This window comes from Macrobrachium rosenbergii, chromosome 52, assembly GCF_040412425.1.
Source record: "Macrobrachium rosenbergii isolate ZJJX-2024 chromosome 52, ASM4041242v1, whole genome shotgun sequence".
Taxonomy (NCBI): Eukaryota; Metazoa; Arthropoda; class Malacostraca; order Decapoda; family Palaemonidae; genus Macrobrachium; species Macrobrachium rosenbergii.
This window is the reverse complement of record NC_089792.1, coordinates 34,103,398-34,126,241: the sequence shown is the minus strand read 5'-3', so window position 1 is coordinate 34,126,241 and position 22,844 is coordinate 34,103,398. Positions and strand designations below refer to the sequence as shown.

The following is a 22,844-nucleotide window of genomic DNA, read 5'->3' as shown; positions in this document are numbered from 1 at the left end:
CCACCTGCCTCATTTATTTCTCTGCCTGCCTTTCTGGATCAATCATGCCTCACTGCCTTGCTCCTCATAATCGATGCTAGAATTACCCTGGTTATTGTTTGTCTTGGTGATTGGATTTTGATATGCTGTGAATTTAGATTAAGATAGAAGTACTGGAGCAGTTTTTATTTTGCTTCATGTACCTCAATTTCTGATTTTGTATATATCTCATTGTTCTTAGATTTAAGTTTGTATTTACCTGTTTATACCATTATGTTGTGGGTGTCTTTCATTTCACCCCTAATTGTATTGTATTTTTGTCATTGTGTATTGCTCTTAGACTTAAGTTTACATATTCTTCATTGTGTCTTTATATTGTTGGGTGTGTGTTGTTCCACCCGTACTTACCTGTTATTAAATCTATTTTTCCTTGATGAGATATCATAATTAAATCTATTTTTCATAGCGTGTGTTTTTGTTCTAATCACCTTTTGTTTTCTTTGTAGCTTTGCAGTCTTGGCATGATTCTCTGTCACTATTTCACCGGGTGACACGGGGCCGAGCTCAGAAAAGGGATTTTGACAAAGGAAAAATCTATTTCTGAGGGAGGCCCCGTGTCACCCGGTGACCCTCCCAGGAGCAGGTTTACCCCCCCTACTTGCACATGCCAAGCCTGGGGGTGGTGCTAGTCTGGAATGAGTTCAGATGGCGCTGGAGTCGCCGCTTGGTGGGCGGGTGAGCGTGGGAGCTGGTACGGCTCCCCGCTCTTCCCGGGGGTTTTGACATGGGGATGTCTATCGAGTGTGGCTCTGTGGTTGTGATTCTTTCACTCACCCTTGGTTATACCGACGTCTTCAATATAGAAGATGCTCGATCTGGGGGATAGTAACTCCAGCATTCCTGAAAGCTTTTTTCTCTGGTATATTTAGCAATTTTTATACCTAGAAATTCGTGTTAGTATGGAATTTCACCGGGTGACATGGGGCCTCCCTCAGAAATAGATTTTTCCTTTGTCAAAATCCCTTTTATAAGCTGTAGGTCCCATTGCTAGGTAACCAGTTGGTTCTTAGCCATGTAAAAATAAGTCTAATCCTTCGGGCCAGCCCTAGGAGAGCTGTTAACCAGCTCAATGGTCTGGTTAAACTAAGATATACTTAACTTTTTTTTTAAGCCCAAAACCCATAAGTCAAGTATACCTTAGTTTAACTAGACCACTGAGCTGATTAGCAGCTATCCTAGGGCTGGCCCGAAGGATTTGACTTATTTTACATGGCTAAGAACCAATGTGGTTACTTTGTTAACGGGAAAAATGTCATTTGAACGAACCACATTATACTGAGAAATGAATTTCTATCACCAGAAATAAATTCCTCTAATTCTTCATTGGCTGGCCGAAGACTCGAACTCGGGACTAGCAGAGTGCTAGCTGAAAACTCTACCGACTTGTCCAACGAGGAACTATACGAAACCTATTTGCTTGCACATCACATACTGTCTCTTTAGCAGGCCTCAAAGAACGATTGGAAAATATCGACTGGAACAACTCTTAATTCATCAAATTAATAGAGACGCCTATATTTATAAAGATATTCACATCAGCCCCATACGAAGACCCTTTTACCACTGGCTTCGGCTCTGAGGGCTTACCCAGAAGTCTTATATCACAAGAAACAACCTCTTTTTATCTCTTCCCCTTCTGCTGCTCTGTCCTCCAAAAACTTTGTCGGCCCCTAGAGGCTCCCGAAAACCCCCTCGAGGAGTTCTACCTGCCAGACCAGCACTCTGAGGCGTGCTTCTAGACTTGTTCTGTTTAAGAAGTGGGCAAAGCTGCCAATCTTGATATGCAGACTTGCAAGCGGCACAATATTTCACGCTAAAAAACTTCTTAGTATGGCCATGCATGTTACAGTTATAACACCCCTGAGATCCTGAACTCGCAGGCACATAACCTCATAATTGTGGAATCAGAATTACTCTGTGTATGATGCTCCAGAACAGCCCCAGAAGATTTCAGCATCCCGTCCAAAAAGGAGCTAACTACTGTAGGGCATTTCAACATGTGCTTACGAATTTGAGAGAAAAGTAAATTTTCGTCCAACCCCCTTTCTATCTCCTTGTCAAAACTATTTACGATAGCATCAGGAATGTCATTCAGGATCCACGCATATTGCAATAGTTTCTCAAGATTGTCTATCGTAATAGTCTCCATTCACTCAACCAGCATTTCTCAACTTCTTCGAAAAATCCCTCATAGCATCAAAACATCTGGCAATAAATGTGACCAGGATATCATGGCCTTTACGGACCTTGAAAAGAGATCCGAGGTCTCGAACTGCATCCTCCGCTCCAGCTGTTCCATATGACGCTCTCAACAAATCCTTAAGATCGTCCCAGGTTCCTACAGTTCAAAAAGTGATGATTCCGGCAACGCTGTCTGATATCCCCTTTGTCTAAACTAAGGAAGCCTTTTGCTTCATTGGAAGCCTCTACCCCATCCGCTATTTCTTGGCGACTAAAAAATTCGACACCCCCTCTATGAAAATTTTCATTTATGTCTCAGATAATTTTTTTCTATTATTGCATATTGTGATAAAAAAAACCTAGCCAAGAACTATTAGCTTATTAGTACGATAAATTTCATTGTTAATCTAACCCAGCTGTCTCACCTGAACCTGTTCTCTTTTCCCTTCAGTTAAAGCCAACCCTAAGGAATGCCATCCTTACCTCCTGTGACACTTCTAGCGAGGTTCCATTGTTGTGTGACTGCCTGGACGGAGACCTCTGTCATTTGAAGAGGCATTTGAACGAAGTCAATCTGCAACGAGTATTGCTTCAAATATGGAATTCCATCATCTTCATTTTCTTGGAAATAATAAAGGAAAAGGCAGAGGTAAGGGAATCTGGGGGGTTGCTTTCTTGCCCAATATCAATGCTAATATTAAAAGCACAAGCAATATTTTTTAATTCAGTGACATTGTGTCAGTGCTTGTGACGTGAGGACGCCAAATCAGATATTTTTTAGATATTTGTCAATCATAAACAAGTTTTGCGAAGTGTGATTGTAAGCCTGGTGTGGATATAGCTGTGAGAAATTTGAGCAAAATATGTGTATATATTTTTACCATCCTAAGTACCTGCTTTGTATCAATTTTTGTAAATTATATTCATGTAGCAAGAGTAATGGACTTTCATTTCATTTAACGGCCACCATATATTGACTTTTACAGAAGCGAAAGCCAGAATATTTCAACAGCGTGCATAAGATCCTGGATAAAACCTGGCATTTCCTCACCCCCGCTGATCGAAGTGGCCTTGACCCTCAAGTTGCACACACTGCAGGTAGGACGGTCGTCGAGCTATTTGTTTAGGTGGCTCGAGTTCTCAAGAGGATGACCAGTTTTGAACCCCCTCTACCTCCTTAGGTTTCTTTATCTGTTGATAGGCAGTGCTGATTTTTGGCAGTCATTTGAAGGGTTGTTTCACTCGTTTATTATTAACTCAAATATTTTACTGGTTTGCTTCCTAAGTATTTTTCTGAAACCCTTCTCTGTTACGGTCATGAAAATGGCTTTCAAAGGAGATGCTTTTCTACGATCATTGAAAAATTAGACAAATTAGAATGATTAGATATGGTAAAATTATAAGGATGGAGGAAAAGGAGAAATGACAAATGTCAGTGGGTCCTTGAAGTCGATTTCTTGATGTTTGTCAATGAATATGTTCTTATACATCATTTTATCATGAATATGTTCTTATACTTCATTTTATAATGAATATGTCTTTATACTTCATTTCTATAATGAATATGTTCTTATACTTCATTTCTATAATGAATATGTTCTTATACTTCATTTTATAATGAATATGTTCTTATACTTCATTTATATAATGAATATGTTCTTATACTTCATTTATATAATGAATATGTTCTTATACTTCATTTTATAATATGTTCTTATACTTCATTCTATTATGAATATGTTTTTATACTTAATTTCTATAATGAATATGTTCTTATTACTTCATTTCTATAATGAATATGTTCTTATACTTCATTTTATTATGAATATGTTCTTATACTTCATTTTATAATGAATATGTTCTTATACTTCATTTTATTCTATGTTTTTATACTTCATTTCTATAATGAATGTTTTTATACTTCATTTCTATAATGAATATGTTCTTTTACTTCATTTTATAATGAATATGTTCTTATACTTCACTTTATAGAATATGTTTTTGTACTTCATTTCTGTAATGAATATGTTCTTATACTTCATTTTATAATGAATTTGTTCTTATACTCCATTTCTATAATGAATATGTTCTTATACTTGATTTTTAAAGAAAATTTCAACATTTGTAGCCTTCAGTTGAGCAAGATAAAAGAGACAATGTTTCCTAAAACAAAGAAGATGGATAAGGACAGAATTTGTTTAGATACTGAATGAGATAGTCCAGCCACTTAATATCTCTTTGGACAGGAAGTTAATTGGGAAATATGAATGGTCTGTCAGGATTTTATATCACATTTTACTTATTTCTTACAGCTTATTAAATTAATGAAACCTTCAAAGTATTCGTGGACCATACCTGGGATTAGTAAGAGAGAGTTGTCATCACTGCAGGTAATAATGTCAATAATTGTCCCTCAGAGTACCAAGCGCTGAAGACTGATCTCATCAATTTGAAAATGGGCACTGAATCCTTGATAGCCAGCTATTACCGGGAAAGGTATGAGGAACAGCTGAAGAAACAGGAAGACCAGCAGAGACATAATACACCAGAGCTCGTAGTTCATGTAAGTTCAACGTTCAGTAATGTTGCGTCGTAAATTGCCGTCAGGTGCCATGAAAAGTAGGTCTGCTTTTATACCATAGTAATTATATTGTTTTGGTGGTACCCTGTCTGGTTCGATATTGCTTTTGTTATGCTTTTAATCTGTTCATAGTTGGAACTGGAACCTTGAAGCCATACATCTGTGCAAGTTATTATTTTTGAGGGTGCTTGGCTCCAGGTGTTTATGGAATCCATTAATTTGCGATTTTGTGCAAATGTTATTCTCAAGGGTTTTACATGTCTATTATGATAGAAAGAGGAGAAGTGAATTGGCTATATGATTAGCTTTATGAAAATAGGACAAGTATTTTAGAAGTATGAGAAAAGTTATTTGTTGCAGTTGAATGAAAGACCGACATTAAGCGAAGTGAGTCAGGTAAAGGACCAATTGCTTAACTTTCATATATTTCTTATTGTTACTTTTTTATCGAGAAGGTCTTTCCCTCAGTATTAAATAATCTTTAAAATTTACCATTATATCCATTGTTGTATGTAAGCTTTGCGAATTTCAAATTTTATTTCTATCAACCTTTTTTGCAGCAAAGAAAAAGAATATTAAGTTTATTTTAAATAATATAAACATCCACTTTATATGTAAAAACTGCATTCAACATTGAAATTATGATCAATCGCTTCACACCTCGATGCTTTCACTGTTTGTGTTAACAAACAATTTTCAAAAGTGATGATCACTTAAAAACAGGTTGATGGTTACAACGTTTCTAATATAAAAAGAGCAGTTATCATCGCTCCAGAAGTTTGAAACTGTAGGTAGCGAATTTCCACATTATAGACTGTGTGTGGACGCAGGGCATCTTCATAATTTTATCAGATATTAAAACCCCAACAGTTCCTTTTCACAATGCATAACAAAAATTTAAATCCTCATTACTCTATCTCTCTCTCTCTCTCCACTCAAGAACAGCACTTGCTCAGAATAGGCCTCTGTGAGAATTGGTGTTGGTCCGTCTGCTACAATAACAAATGTCCCATTAATGATATTACATAAGCCAAGGCCATAGATTTATAAAGCTGAGGAAAAACGAGAAAACCTCCTTGAAAAAGGTCAGCACTCTGTCGACAGCAGCACCTCACGAGTGCCTGAGGTAACCGAGCAAAATCGAGCAAACTTTTAAGGACATAAGCTTCATGGGATTGTCAATGAAGGAGTGACCTGACAAAAGAGTGACATAAATACTGTATTAATGGTGTAACATTTATTGGACAGACAAGGATGAAGTGACAAAGTAACCAAAAATCATATGAAATACTTAATTATTAAGATTTCAATTAAAAAACTAGAACCACTGAGTTGTTAACATATTTTAAATATTGGTTGGATGGTTGTCACTCCTTTGAAATTTATTTTTGAGGTGTTACTCCTTTCTTATGACATGCCTATGTCATGTCACTCCTCTGAACCACTCTCCTTCACTCCAAGTTGCAAGGCGAGACTAGCTCTCCATTTGTCAACATTCACCAAACATCTGACCAGAACGTACTTGGGCCTCCTTCATACTCGCATCTGCTTGGACACACTGTGACTGTTTCAAGGAGGTGGCAAACATCACATAAGAGAAAAGTGAATCCCCAAAATACAACTATAATTATATGTCTGATTAAGGGTGTGATTCATCCACAAAACCCCATTGAGAGAGAGAGAGAGAAGAGATCATCTTTTTAGAGAGAGAGAGAGAGAGATCAGAATAGCCTTTCCAGCGGGGGGCTGCAACTCGACATTGTCGAAGACTCAACCAAGTTTCTGGGGTTGAAAAAATGATGATAATGACAAAAGAATCTTTTTCATCCATGTTTTCATACAGAAAATATGATATGGATACCAACATCTGTTTCCCCTCCTTGGATAACATTATCATGACTTTAATTTTGTAGATAAAGTGTATCCCACATGATATTTTTATGTATGCGTAACTAATCCCTGTGAACACTTGAAATTGCTCTTTGGATTTTGATGTGTTATTGCAACAGATCTGACGAAAAAAATGATAAGTAATCTGTAACCGTATGCTTCACAGGTTAGAAGAGTCTCAGAACATTGTGTTTTTTTAACTTTTTCGTTTTTGGTAATACCTTGAATACTATGGGCGCAGGAAAGTGTGTATATTACTAAATAACTGTAAAGTTTTTATGGTTACCGAGGTCAGAATCACAATATGAAAATAGCATGATGTATACAGCTACTTCCTGACTTGTGTTTTACAGGTTTATTTCACGGAGAGCGGGAAACTCCATTCCGAGGTCATCATGGCCAGAAACGTAACTGAACGAAAGGACAACGAAAATGTTCACAGTCCTCCAGCATGTAGGAAAAGTCCCGCGAAGGTCCCTGACACTTATGTTCAGGCTAAAGTGGTTCCTTCCGACTGGTTTCCAGACATGAAATGGAGGACAAAAACCCAGAAAAAGCAGCAGTCGCCAGTCTTCGAAGAAAGCTGTGAAGTGTAAGTACAGTATATATTTCCTCATATGGATGAGTGGCAGAGTCAGTGCTCCTTCACGCTGCTCTCTTCCTCAGAGAGGGACAGAGGACACCTGTGCCAAGTTCATTTGCACCTGTTCCCGAGCTCGTGCTCTTATTTAATGTTGGGCTTCGAAACTGTTGACTGTTATGGCTAAAGTTAAGGGAGTAATTGAGAAGAAATCATATTTTTTTTTATTGCTGGTAACTGTGCAAGTGTCAAGGTTTAAGAGGACTAATTAATACCAGCAGTTATGATTGCAAATTATCTTCATTATTATAATTGTCATAACATAAAATGGGGTGCACACGATTCACCTGGCCAATGCAAAAAACGTCTCATTTTATTTTTCAAAATTTTTAGGCAGGAAAGTTAATAGAAACTAATTTACGGAAAATGTTCATTTTTTTTAAAGAAATATAATTAAACATAATTGTTTGATAAATTTATTTTTAATCATCTAGTTAATTTAGCAGCATAATATAAATTTTTGTCTGAAAGAAATATAATAAAATATATATAAAGTGAACCTAAAACTTTGAAAACTGATTTTATCAAAGAAATATAATATATTTTAATACATATACATAGTTTGAGATGAAAAAACACAGTGGAAATGCATGTTATTTAACTAACATATATGTAAAGATCTATATTACAACCATATAATATAATATCATTTAAAAGGAGTGATAATTTATATAAACTTTTTGTTCTGTCTGAATAATATATTTATATAAACAAAACATATATTTTTGCAAAACATATATATATATATATATATATATATATATATATATATATATATATATATATATATATGTTACAGGGTCCTGGGCTGGTAATACTAGATCAACAATCTCAACAAAATTATAATTGATGCTTGCCACGAAGTGCATGGGAGTCCAGTTTGTAAACATAAAGGGGATTTTAATGAAGACTTACCTCAGAATTTTCCTGAGTTATAATTTAGGTGGAAGGTCGCCATAGAATTTATAACAATTTACAGTGGTTGATTGGGAAACTTAACAAATTAACATTAATAAATGAACAGTTAGACACCATACGACATGATCACTGAGGGACAGATTCAAAATAGGCACAGTAACGATAACGACATGAATTGGCAAACAAATACAGTAGAACCTTGGTTCTCGACGCTAATTCGTTCCAGAAGTAGTGTCGAGATTCGATTTTCTGAGCTCAGCCCCGTGTCACCCGGTGAAATTCCATTCTGACACGAATTTCTAGGTATAAATATTGCTAAATATACCAGAGAAAAAAGCTTTCAGGAATGCTGAGTTATTACCCCAGATCGAGCATCTTCAAGGAAGACGTCGGTATAACCAAGGGTGAGTGAAGGAATCACAACCACAGAGCCACACTCGATAGACATCCCCATGTCAAAATCCCGGGAAGAGCGGGGGCCGTTCCAGCCCCACGCTCACCAGCCCGCCATTCGGCGACTCCAGCGCCATCTGAACTCATTCCATTTCTAGCACTTGATTTTGACGCTGCTGTTTTTTTTTGTGCTTGTGTTTTTGGTGTTTTTTTCTTTTGCATCATGTCTTCGAGCAGCTTTACCATCTCCAAGTTAAGTACCATCTTATTGTGGGGGTTTCTTATGATTTGTTGGCTGCTTCAGCCCGTATTTATTAATTATATGTGGATTTTGTTATGACGCCACGGCGTCCCCCAGCCAGCCATGTTGTCCATGAGGTTTACCCACCCAGCTTGTTCTGTTTGGGTTTTCCTTGTCGTTATATTGCCTTATCTTTTTCCCCTAGGATCTCATCCTGGTGGTTTTCTGGGCTGGGTTTTATTGGTTTTTTTTTAATGTTTTTGATCTGACCCTCATTTGGGTTCCCTCATCGGGTTCCTGTTATATTCCCGCTTAGGTTTCTCCCAGGATGTTTCCTCTTGGTCAGTTTAGCTTATAATTATAATTTTATTATTATTATTATTTTGCTGGTGCTCGACATCATGCTGTCAATTATAGAATTGTTGCCTTGTTCCGTGGGGGCGTCAGGCTCATCCTGTCTGCCTCCTCGGTTAGGCTATGCACGAACACAAGTATTCTTTTTTATTTTATTTTATTTATTTTATACATATGGTGTTTTATTTGATTGTTAATCATCCCCCTTGCCTTTCAGTGTATGTTAGGCTTTATTGCCCCTTTGACCTCCAGCTCTCCCTTCCCTGAGTTAGGTTAGGCAGTGGGGTGGACCAGCAGGTTGAGGGAGTTTCTGTTGTGTGCCTTCCTCTGTCCGTTGTTTGGGTGGCAGAGTGAGACCCTTTGTCTTCCCCTTCTTTTACGAAGGGGTAGAGTTTTTCGTTGGGTGTGTCTCCTCCAGGCGTGTTAGCTTTTTCCCCCTCTCATTCGGCCCTGGCTGGTCTTCGACACGGGAAATTTCTCTCCTGTTGTTTCCTTCCCCCCCCTTTCCTTCTCCTTCCCATTTTTTTTTTTGGGCCATGGCTACGTCTATGTTGTATAGGTGAGAGTAGGAGAGGTCTTAGTCGTTTTCCCTCCTTTCCCTCCTTAGGTGTAGGCTGGTATGATTTTTTGCGTGGCATATCATGCAGTTGAGCAGGTGAGCTTCTTCCCCAGTCTCCTGTTTTCCTCTGCTCTGGCCTACTCCCTTCTCTACCCCACCAACCCTCCCCCTCTACCCTGTCTTGGGTCCAGCTCTTGTCATCTTCTGCGGGTGATGCTAGGTGTCCGACTTCCACTCCGAGTTGTGGATCTTTCCTGGTGGAGGGATTCGCTCCCTCCCAGGGCTGGTTCCAGGTGACTTGTTGCTTGGCTTGATGTTTCGTTTACCCACTCTCCTAGGATTGAGCAGGTTTCGAACATTCTCAGGGTTTCCTTCTCGGCCTTGTTCCATGTTCGCTCCGGCGTTCGAGATGCTTTAGTTGGGTTGACTGGCGCCTACATCTGCCTTATGTGGATCGTGGTGTTTGACAGCCTCACCCTTCTTTGGTTTCTCTGGCGATAGGGACCAGAGATTCCCGGAGAGAGGGTGGGACTGACTCGGGGAAGTAGATTTGTATATTTTTGTTAACCGATTATGTTACCATCTTATATATATACCATATATTTTCCCTATTTATATTTATGTGTGTTTATTTTACTGGCGGAGTGACACCGCCGTCAGATATACATTGATTTATTTTTTCGCCTCACCCTTATTATGTATTTATTTATTATTTTGATTGAGAGTCCGGTGATTTCACCCTTGGGTTCCGCCGTCTTGTTGGCATCCCTTGTGGTGAAGGTCCTGTTGATCTCGCTCTTCTCGTTCCGCCGGAGTATTCCGGCAGTCGGGGTTTTTTTATCATGCCACTTAATTTTAATTTATTTTTAGTGGCCCGTCTCTGACGAGGGGTTTTTCATTCCGCCGAGCACTCCGGTGGTTAATTGAAATACCCTTGCCTGCTTAGTTTAAGTTTCTTAGAGTGGTAGGTTCATTTACTGTTTTACACTTACAGACTGTTCGCTGTGAGGAGCCGGGTGCACCGCCACTCTCCAACAACCCTATGGGCATGTGGTGTGTCGGACCCACACTGGCTGTGCGGTCCGGTTGGATGACCTGATGTTTGGCACCCGGAGGGCTGTGAGGTTTGCTTTCGCTCTGTGCGGTGCATCCAGGACGAAGTCGGTAAGCTGTTTGCCTTTCCACCGTTCATGTTACGTTTTTATCAGTTTGCTTATATTGCGATATTTTGTGTTTTTATTTTATTTCAGTATTTTCTAGCCTCCCTTTGATTTACCCCCTTCTTTCAGGCGGACGAGTCCTCCAAGAAGGAGTCTCTTGAGTCCTCCGCGCCTGGGTGGCTGGGTTTGGGAGAAACGTTCCGTCGGGGAAGCCTTATGTCCTCGACTTGAAGAAGTGGAGAGATCTGCTCTACCCCGGCGCCGGATCGCTGCGGCCGTACCAGCGAGAAGTTGGCCGCACCCCATCATCCAGCAGATCCGGGTTGTGACCCAGCCACCCCAAGATGAGACCCTTTACGCGGAGGTTTCGGAGGACGTCGCCGCTCTGGACTTGGACCTGGAGCCCATGAACACAGAGCAGGACCCAGTGGTAGGTGGTGAGGTAAGTGAGGCAGCGGGGCGGGCGCCCTCTTTGATTCCCCTTCATCATCTGTATCTTCATTTCAGGGCTTTTCTAAGTCTTCCATCTTGGGGGACAGTGCTCCATCTACTGTCCCCAAGTTGAAGACTTCATGGAAGGCAAAGGGCTTCAAGTCCTCGTCTTCCCGGAAGGCATCCCCTTCCCCGTCGAAGGCTAAGGTCCCGCACCTCTGGCCTCCGGGAGCAAAGCTGGAACCTCGGGCAAAGGAGCGAGTAAGAGGGCGGCCAGACCCAGCCCTCCTCGCCAGCCTCCCTTTGACCCTGAGGCATTTGCTGGGATGCTTTTGGAGAGGATTTTCTTCGGAGGTTGATTCCAAGCTTTCTAAATTTCTGAGAGGCTTCAGAGCCAGGAGAATCTGATCGCCGATATGGCACGCTCGGCGGGCCGACCACAGCTATCAGATCCCTGATACTGCCTCCTCCCTCCTTTTGATGTTGGAAACCCGTGGCGTTTTGCTCTCCGTGCCATTCGGCATGAGGACACCCTGACAATTGAGGGTTTGGGCACGAGACGTCTGGAGGAACTGGAGTTCTTCCCTCCTGACCTCTTGCCCCCTACCCAGGCTTCGTTAGGCTGACGGAGGAAGCCTGGGTACGATCAGACAAGGTCCCTAAGGAGACGGTGATCTTCCCTAGGGACCAAGCTCAATCAGCTCTCCTTCGCACTCTTCACGGAGTGGCAGGCAGAGAATACAAAACTCACACCGTTCAAGGGCAACTACACGATGTTTGCCCTGGGTGATAAGTTGCCCACTCCCTGCCTGAACAAAGTTGCTCTGGCTACGGCCCAGGCCTGCTTTGAAGGCAAACCCTTGCCTCAGCTCAGGGAGACAGACTCCACATCCCTGGTATTCCCAGGAGGTGAGGAGTTCTGGAGGACGCCCCATCCACCTTTACTGTGGGTAAGCTGGACGCCTTCTGTGCGTCCTCGCAGTTCAGCGAGCAGCTTCCTAAGCTTCCCAGAAGCCTTCCTGAAGGCGGAGTTTTGAGACAAGGACAAGACTGAGCCGGTCTTTGAATTCCTTGTGTCTGTCAGAAGCGGTCGCCGTCTCCTGTGCAGATGAAGAGCCATTCTTTCAGGTTCTGGCTAAATCCCTGTTAGCAGGGTTTCAGTCAGACCTGTATGACTTCATGGTGGCTAAGTTGGAGTGCTGCAAATTCATTTTGCTGATGCCACCATTCGTCATGAGCCTAACAAGCTCATGAAGAGTTCCATCTGGGGATTAATCTCTTCCCAGAAGACGAAGTCTCAAAGTGTCCTGAGCGAGGCTACTAGGGCTAACCAAAGCCTTACGCTCGGTGGGGTATTTCAGCCTTCAAGCGGAAGACCCCAGAATCTGGCAGTTCCCAGGGTAAGTCTGGGAAACGTTCAGGAGACACAAGAGGCCTCATCCCCAGACAGTGGTTCAGGCTGTCCCGGTCTCGGCAGTGGCCAACCCTCCACCTCCAAGGCTCAACCCCAACAGTACGTGCTGGTTCAACCAGCTCAACCCCTTGCTGCACCATCGCACGTCTCCTCCCAGCGTACAACCCCACCTATGAGGGCCGTGGTGTCTTTCACGGCCTTAATAGGAGTGCAAGGGGGGGAAGAGGTCGGCCCCTTACAGAGGCAAGCTGGATCCGCCCCAAGAGGAAAACCAGGACGTGGTAGAGGAAACAAACCCTCTTCCTCCCACTGAGACCAGTCAGGTAGGTGGTCGCCTTTACTGGTTCAGAGACCAGTGGTCCTTCAGTCCTTGGGCACACAGCATTGTGTCCAAAGGTCTGGGTTGGAGCTGGACAAGGACCCCCTCCTTGATCAGGTTTTACCAGCCACTCCTCCAAAACCCTACAGGATTTTTTGTGACGGAGCTTCTCAACAAGAGAGCAATAAAGAAAGTAAGGCACCTCAAATTTCAAGGCAGGTTGTTCACTGTTCCAAAGAAAGATTCCGGTCAGCAAAGAGTGATTCTAGATCTGTCGCGTCTAAATCTTTACATAAATGCGACAAATTTCGCATGCTTACAGGTAGCTCAGGTACGGACTCTACTTCCGCGTGGAGCCGTCACCACCTCTATCGATCTTTCAGACGCTTACTATCACGTCCCGGTTGCGCGGAACTTCTCTCCCTTCCTGGGTTTCAGACTCGGGAAACAAGCCTACTCCTTCAGGGTCATGCCTTTCGGACTCAATATAGCCCCAGAATATTTACAAAACTGGCGGAAACAGTAGTTCAGCAACTCCGGTCCCGGGGATATCCCTGGCAGCTTACCTGGACGATTGGATAATTTGGGCACCAACAGTTCAGGAGTGCCGGAAGGCCACGGCCATAGTCATCAAGTTCCTGGAGTCGTTAGGCTTTCAGTTGAACAGGAGAAGTCCCGCCTGACTCCGAGTCCCGGTTTCAGTGGCTGGGTCTCCAGTGGGATCTGTCCTCGTACAGACTATCCCCTCCCGCCATCCAAGCGGAAGGAGATAGCCGCCGCTACCAGGAAATTTTTGAAGGACAAAGCAGCATCCCGCCGGGTCTCAAGAAAGAATTCTCGGCTCCCTTCAATTTGCCTCAGTGACGGACCTGCTCTTAAAAGCAAAACTAAAAGACATAAACAGAGTGTGGCGGAGATCGAGCCAATGTCAGGCTCAGAGACAAGGTCTCTTCAATCCCGCGAATCTTGAAGACAAGACTGCAGCCATGGTCCACAGTCAGTGGCCTGTCCAAGACAGTCCCACTCCAGTTCCCTCCTCCGGCGCTGGTAATCCACACAGACGCCTCATTAAGCGGCTGGGAGGGTACTCACCAAAACAAAAAGTACAAGGAACATGGTCTACAATGTTTCAACAGTTCCATATAAACACCTTGGAAGCTATGGCAGTGTTTCTAACGCTTAAAGAAAATCCGCCCCCCCAGCCAGATTCACATCAGACTGGTGTTGGACAGCGCCGTGGTGGTTCATTGCATCAACAGGGGCGGCTCCAAATCAGGTCGCGTAAACCAGGTGATGGTAGCTATTTTCTCCTGGCGAACAAGCACGGCTGGCATCTGTCAGCCACCCACCTAGCGGGGTGCGGAACGTGGTGGCGGATTCCCTGTCCAGAACCACTCCGTTGGAGACGGAGTGGTCTCTGGACGGGGAGTCTTTCAATTGGATTGCCGCCGGGTTCCGGGACTCCAGGTGGATCTGTTCGCCACGGAGAGCAATCACAAGCTTCCCTGTTATGTGGCTCCCAACCTGGACCCCCAGGCTTATGCCACGGATGCAATGACCATAGATTGGAACAATTGGGAGAAGATCTATCTGTTTCCCCAATAAACATGTTGTTGAAAGTACTGCACAAACTCAGGTCATTCAACGGCCAACTAGCCCTGGTAGCCCCTTATTGGCCGAAGAGCAACTGGTTCCCTCTGCTTCAGGAACTCAAGTTTGCGGTGTCATCAGATTCCCAAACCCAGACTGACCCAAGTAGTACAAACCAAGACTGTGTCAGCTTCCTTAAAATTCAGAATGCCCTGGTTTTATGGACTTTATAAAATTTGCTGCAAAAAAGGGAGCAAACATTGACCCGTTAACACTCTGTTTTTAGAATCAGACAAGAGAGATTCTACTCTCAGACAATATGACTCAGCAGTCAAAAAATTAGCATCCTTTTTGAAGGCATCTGAAGCTCAAACTATGACTACTAACCTAGCAGTTACCTTCTTTAGATCATTGTTTGAAAAGGCCTTGCCCCGGCCACTATTACTACAGCTAAATCAGCCCTTGAAGAAGGTATTTTTGTATGGTTTTAAAATTGACCTTACAGATTCTTACTTTTCCTCCATCCTAGAGCATGTGCTCGTTTGAGACCAGTAACACGCCCACATTCTGTTACCTGGTTCCTCAACGATGTTTTGAAATTAGCATCTGAGATTGATAACTCTCAATGCTCTTATCTGGATCTGTTAAGGAAAACCTTGTTTCTGATTAGCTTGGCTTCAGGTGCCAGAATTTCAGAGCTATCTGCTCTCTCTAGAGGTGATGATTTTGTTTGATTTCCTCCGTCCGGAGAAGTCCTCCTTTCTCCTGATCATAGGTTTCTAGCAAAAAATGAAGACCCTCAGGACAGGTGGTCCCCCTGGAAGGTGGTGCCTCTTCCACAGGACCAGTCCTTATGCCCAGTCTATACCTTAAAGTCTTACCTTTTAAGAACTCCACAGTGTAAGTCGGGTCCTCTTTTTATCAGGGAGAAAGGTGGAACTCTTTTTTCTTTGAATGCTATAAGACAACAAATTCTGTATTTTATTAAACAAGCCAACCCGGATTCAGTCCCTAAGGTTCATGATATCCGTGCAGTAGCTACTTCCACTAATTATTTTTATAATATGGATTTTGCTGAACTTACCAAATATACAGGATGGAAATCACCTCTAGTGTTTAAACGCCACTATTTAAAATCACTCGAAGCTCTGAAATTTTCTACAGTGGCTGTGGGAGTGTCATCCCCCACCTTAATTATCCTTATCCCTTATCCCTTCCCCCCCGCCCACCTGCCTCATTTATTTCTCTGCCTGCCCTTCTGGATCAATCATGCCTCACTGCCTTGCTCCTCATAATTGATACTGGTATTGCCATTATTATTGTTTGTCTTGTGATTGTATTTTGTTATGCTGTGATTTTAGATTGTCTTAGAGGTACTGGGCTGTTTTTTATTTTGCTCCATGTACCCTCAAATTTTTTATGTTGTATAATTAATTGTTCTTAGGTTTAAGTTTATAATTATAGTAATCTTTTTATTTTTGAATGTATTTTGACATTGTATTTTTGTTGTATTTTACCTTGTTTTTGTATTCTTTTTGATTTGTATTCTGTATTTTCATGTTAGTATTCATTTTTTCATGTGTTGAGATATTTTAATTAAATCTATTTTTCCATAGCATGTGTTTTTTTTTCAGATCACCTTTTGTTTCCTTTTGTATCTTTGCAGTCTTGGCATGATTCTCTATCACTATTTCACCGGGTGACACGGGCTGGACTCAGAAAAGGGATTTTGACAAAGGAAAAATCTATTTCTGAGGGAGGCCCCGTGTCACCCCGGTGACCCTCCCAGTATTTTTGAGGTGGTTTCGCCCCTACTTTGGCATGCCAAGCCTGGGGGTGGTGCTAGTCTGGAATGAGTTCAGATGGCGCTGGGGTCGCGCGTGGCGGGCGGGTGAGTGTGGGGCTGGAACGGCTCACCGCTCTTCCGAGGAGTTTTGACATGGGGATGTCTTTGAGTGTGGCTCTGTGGTTGTGATTCCTTCACTCACCCTTGGTTATACCGACGCCTTCTTTGAAGAAGGTGCTCGATCTGGGGTAGTAACCCCAGCATTCCTGAAAGCTTTTTCTCTGGTATATTTAGCAATATTTATACCTAGAAATTCGTGCAAGAATGAATTTCACCGGGTGACACAGGGCCTCCCTCAGAAATAGATTTTCCTTTGTCAAAATCCCTTTATCCTATTTGATGTTAATTTCTCTATAAAAACCATTGTTTGTTAAAAAACATATCTCCAACCTTTGCCTTTTTATACAAAAGCCAAATTACAATTAACTAGGTTCAGATTGAAGTGCCACATTTTTGTATACGATATCATGAAAACTGTTGTAGCCTAATGATAACAATGAAATAAAGCATATATCATGAAATTAATAATACAGTATTTATAAACCGAATTACTGTATGTCTGTTATCATAAAATTGAAAAATTTCCAGACTAATGTGTTCGAACTTGGATTTCTCTGCTATTTTTCAGATATAATAAATGACGTTGGCTGGCCCGTTTTGTTTTGGTAAAAATCAAGATTCCACAACTATTTTCACTTGATTTCATCCATACGAGCTTTACTCGGTATTTATTGTTCCTGGGCATAAAAATATGCAGTGGCCCTTGTTCTTTCATGCCCAGTAGTTTTGTTTCTCTCTCCAATTTTAATTACGGTCGAGTTGAAATCCCAGAATGCATGATAATGCCAGTCATTCCAGCTTGAAAATTGTTTTCTCCATCAGCCACAACATGCACCGCAAATTTAGCAGTATATTTCCTTGTTCAATCTTTTATCTGAGATAACAAGTATGGGTATCTGCAAAAATATATCAGTCCTATGGGCTCCCCCTCCACATCATTGAAGAAAACAGACTGTTAATTGCCCTGTATTACCATACAGTGCTTGACAACACAACCACTAAGGGCTGTTGCTATCCTAATCAGTGATAAGGCTAAATATTCACAAAGTTTCTCAAGTACTGTTTTGGCTGTACAGTACGCATTTACGTTCCAAAGACATAACATTGCCATTACTTTTATCATTCTCTTTTCCTTTTTCAACTAAAGATGGGATAAAGAGATGGGGAAAACGCTTTTGGTCTGTTGTAATTTGGTCTCTTTCTGCCTGATTGTATACTGCTGCCTGCCTCTTCTCCCAAATTTAAAATATTTCATGAACATTGTCTTATCGGTATTAATTGCTTACCCCATTGCAAAATCGAATTATGGTCAGAGTGGAGAAGGAATTATCTCTAACTCGAGCACTACCCGAGTATTTTCCAGCATTTTATCGAAAAAAAGTGCATTTAGTCAAGGGAAAATGAGATGAAAATAGTAAAAATAATTAGATGAATATTTCTCAGTGAAAAATCATGGTAGCCGTGAATGGGAGAATTTTCAGCGAATAGGTGAGTCTGCAGAGTGTGAGAGCAGTTATATGGGGGTGTTTACTGTATGTCATTTTTCACCTGTTCATTATCAATCATATCATTAGTTTATATATTTTATCTTCATTAGGGCAGCACTGAATAATCTTGATGCAGCCCTTTCATCATCCTGACAGTCTTTCAAGACTAAATTTCATAATCAATCAATCCACAAGGAAGTGCACCACTGTTTACCCAGCAATAAATGATATCAGTAATAATCTACCTATTGGAATAAAAAGTAACCTCTATATAGATGATTTTGCCATATATTCAGCATCTCACATAAAACATGAAGACCTGAGTGAATCATTAATAAAGCTATAATTAAAATAGCTTGAATGCCATGACCTCATCTGTAGGTTTAAATTATCCATACATAAGACTCAAGCTGTTGTGTTTGATAAGGTTAAAAAAGTGGGTGACGTTCGACCATCATGAAGAAATAGATTTAAAATCCATCAAGAAACAACAACAGTATGACAGAGAATTTCTGGCAAATCAAAATTTTAGGATTAGAATGGTTTGATACTCACCTAAATTGTAAGGCTCACATAACATACATGGAAATCAAAATGTAAAAAGAGCATTATATCGAATTAAAAATTATTGAACACTGCCACAATTGGGGGCGCCAGATACATGACAATCACTGTACTGTATAAAGCAACAGATGCTGCAACCAGCATTGGTAGAAGCAAAATAGCCATGGCTCAGCATCAGATGCAATGCTGAAAATGTTGGAACTTGGAACCAGTTCACAACAGAGGCCTTAGAATATGTTCAGAGCCTTTATGCCTGATCATTACCAACCAGCATCATCTTTACAAGTTGTATGGTGGAATTGAACCCTCTCTCCATTAGAGAGTTTGTAACGTTGCAGAGTGCCTGAGAATTCAGACAAGTGATTCTCACTGCATAAAAAATTATTTGAATTAAGAGAAAGTGTATTTATAAACAATGGCTCACCACAATTTTCCCCCAGAGATACACCCTCTCTGCTCCTTCCAAGGAGCTAAAGTAACAATGAAGAGTGCTCTGCTGTAAGAATTCAGACAAATGATTCTCCACCAAAACACTATTTAGATTAAGAGATGTGTTTATAAACAGTCATCCACCACCTTTCCCAATTAGAGCTAGAAGATTGTGAGTCGCTAAATATAAATATACAGTTACCTGCAATATTCGTTTTACCTCCTCCTTGGACAATGAATAAAATGAGAAGGTTAAACACTTGAAAATATTTATCAAAAAGTTATCCATATATCCTAGAACACCATAGACAACATACAATAGAACATATAATGTTCGAAGGTCCAACGGCGCACCAAGGATGTCACACGCTCAGGCAAAACAGACCTAAGTCACAGCCACACAAATGGGCTATCAAGAACTGCAGTATCCCCAGACAATACCCGTGATTTGTTCATGCAACCAGATAATGCCAATCAGTATTTACAGCTGAGTAATAATTGTCGATAGCATGTTTTGTAAAAATAATCAGAAGACTCTTGTAATAATTTTTAATGATTTATAGCAACACCAGAATGCATATGCAATTTGATGTAATTTTCTTTTACTAATATATGTTTTATCACTTTGTACATTATGTCTCTTATTATTCTATCTGATTAAATGTTGTACAAAATGGCTCAGTACAGGAGCAATGGTCTTCATCACATTTTATCCACAAATGTACAGTATACCTGTTCCCATTAAATAAATTATAAATTTTTGGAGTTCTGTATTTTTGACCTCACAACGTATTTATTGTTTATTGGCGTAAAAATAGCAGTAATGTATTCTTTCATGCCCAGTAGTTTTGATTAAAATACTTTCTCTCCAACTTTACTTACGGTCGAGTTTCATCCATGATGCCGATGCATGATAACATAGTCATTAGCAGCTTGAACATTGTTTTCTCAGCTTCAGCTACAACTTGCAGCATAAATTTAGCAGTATATGTCCTTGCTGATCTTTTATCCATACCAAATAAGGGTATACAGCTATGTAAAAATGTATCAGTCTTATTCTACTTAACGTCATTTGTACTATAACCTATGGTAATTGTGTATTATCAGTAAAGAACATGGTTATTTTAATGAGATCAAGATTTTCAATATATTTTCTGTGGAATGTATTTTATTCATATTTGGGAAAATTCTTATATTAAGTATATATTTTCACTGAGAAATAGTTTCATATATTACTGTATTTTCATGTCATTTTATGACTAAATGCACTTTTGTGATCTATTTTTCAGGTATCATTTTTAACACTGAATTTTTCTAGTATAATCTATCAAAATATGCAGTTCTAAGTGTTTTTATCAATTTTAATCATTAATTTTATATTTCACCTTCATTATGGCAGTGAATACACTGTCCTGATGGTTGAAATACAAGCAAAAGGGCTGTTTTATCTGATTCAAGACCTAAACAAAACAACAGTCAGTCAATCGGTTGTTTATGGCTCACACATTTACCATTCAAGAGCTATAAAAAATAATACTTTTATCATTCAAATTAGTTTTTAACTAGAAGATTGGATAATAAGTTGGAGGAAAAAAAATATTGTAAATCTCTTTGCCTGATTCATGCTGCCCATGACCAGGGAAATTTAAAAATATTTTATAAATATTGACATATGATAATTGCTTACCCCATTACAAAATCGAATCCATCATAAGGTGAAATCATAGACATCCTATTAGTGATTTTATATAGTTTTATAAAAACAGTCATTTAGTCATGAAAATGAGATTAAAAATATTTTGAAAAGGAAAATCTATTGAAAATAATAAGATTAAAACAGAAATAACCTTTCAGCACTTATTTCTAGGTAAATGGAGTTCGTCATATCAGAGAAGAGCTAAAACAAGTAAGCTGGAGTTACGTCAATAGTCCATGAAATGGAGTTGTATGAGAAAGGGTTAGATTGAACAATCACAGGCCTTCCTCCTGTAAAATTCCCAGATTGTCAAAAGTGTTGATAACTGTCAAAACAAACATGCATTGTGTGGACTGTTAAACAAATAGCCGCCATTCCATGTGATCATCTTGGAATGATATTTTATCAAGGGGGAAAATCAATGAAGGAAATTTTGACAGAATCTCCCAGAAATAGATTTTCAGTTTGTCAAAATCCAGTTTTAATGTTTTCCGACCTGTGTCAGCTGTGATTTAATTAACAGAGAAACCAAAATACCATCCTGAAACAAAAAAGGAAACTTATAGAGGAGCATGAGAAATAAAACTGCATAAATCCACAAGAGTTTTAATTATCCCAGCAAAAGGGCATTTAGATATATAATAAAGATATTAAACTTATTTGTAAGATTTGATAAACATAAAACTATCCATAAGGAACTAATGTGTACATAAACATGTAATATTACCATTAAATATATTTAAGATTAGGTAAATTTATGTCCCATAAGACAAAAAGAACACAAAAACGTATTTAAATCTAAACATAGCAGACAATACAAAACTATGACATCCAGAGACAATGTGAAGCATGCCTGACCTGGAGGTGATCGAAAGGGAATAAATGAGGCAGGTAGGAGGGAGGAGAGTGACTGAGTACGAGATAAAGAATCTAAACAGAGGGAGGAACGGATGTGCCGTTACTGCCGCCACTGTGGTGAACTTCCAGAGCTTCTAACATTTCAGATAGTGGCGTTTGAAAATTCCAGCAGACTTAGCACCCTGTATATTTTGTAAGATTTACCCAGGAAATTCATATAATGGAAGGAAGTTAGTGGGTGGCCACTGCCCTAATGTCATGTACTTTTGGAACTGAGTCTGGGTTTGTCATGTTTAATAAAATACAAGATCTGTTGCCTGATGACCTGTTATAGAAATAGTTCCTCCCCCTTCCCTTACAAACAGATAATTAAATTATACTGTGAGGTCCTGTCTAAAACTACTGTGAAGTAAAGACTGGGCATAAAGACATGATTTGTGGGAAAATGAGTTTTAGACCACCCAATCAGAAAAATCTTCTATTATAAAGCTAGAATAGGGTGAGGAGCTAGCCACTTCACCTGATGGAAGCAAACATATAATACAGTAATTCTAGACAGGGTTATAAATGACGGAAACTAGCACCTGAAGCTAAACTCATTAAAAATAAGGTCTTCCTCAATAACTTAATGAAAGAACAATTTTGATTATCCGTTTCTGATGCTAATTTAAGAACATCATTCAAGAACCAGGAAACCGTATGTGGGCGGGTTACTGGTCTCAAACGAGCACAGGCTTTAGGGATTGACGAAAAATAAGAATCTGTTAAGTTAATCTTAAAGCCATGTAAAAATATCTTTTCAAAGCTGATTTGGCTGTAGTAATAGTACTTGAGGCCAGACCTTTTTCAAATAATGACCTAAAAATGAAATTGCTAAATTTGTGGTCATTACAGAAATTTCAGATTCTTTTGAAGAGTGCATTTCTTTACTGCTGAGTCATATTGTCTGAGAGTGGATTCCCTTTTGTCTGATTCTAGGAACAAAGTGTTAATAGGATCAATATTAGCATCTTTCTGAGCTGCAAACTTCATGAAATCCACAAAGCCAGGGCATTCTGAATTCTTGAGGAAGCTGACACAGTCTGAGTTTGTACTATTTGTGTCAAGTTTTGGGTCTGGGAATTTGAATGCACCGAAGTTTCAGCTCCAGAAGAAGTGGAAACCAGTTGCTCTTCGGCCAGTTGGGAGCCACT

General features: G+C 40.2%; 1 protein-coding gene across 6 annotated transcripts in view; it reads left to right on the top strand.

The window, feature by feature from the left end:
• LOC136833799 (protein unc-13 homolog 4B-like) overlaps positions 1-22,844 on the top strand; it is a 251,818-nt gene that overhangs the window by 203,963 nt on the left and 25,011 nt on the right. For 5 of the 6 annotated variants that reach the window (XM_067096060.1, XM_067096059.1, XM_067096058.1 and 2 more), the window contains 4 exons: positions 2,672-2,869; positions 3,207-3,318; positions 4,638-4,783; positions 7,045-7,283. In XM_067096060.1, the coding sequence (XP_066952161.1) occupies positions 2,672-2,869; positions 3,207-3,318; positions 4,638-4,783; positions 7,045-7,283 (695 nt within the window). The remainder of the gene's footprint in view (positions 1-2,671; positions 2,870-3,206; positions 3,319-4,637; positions 4,784-7,044; positions 7,284-22,844) is intronic. The other variant, XM_067096064.1, reaches the window with a different exon arrangement.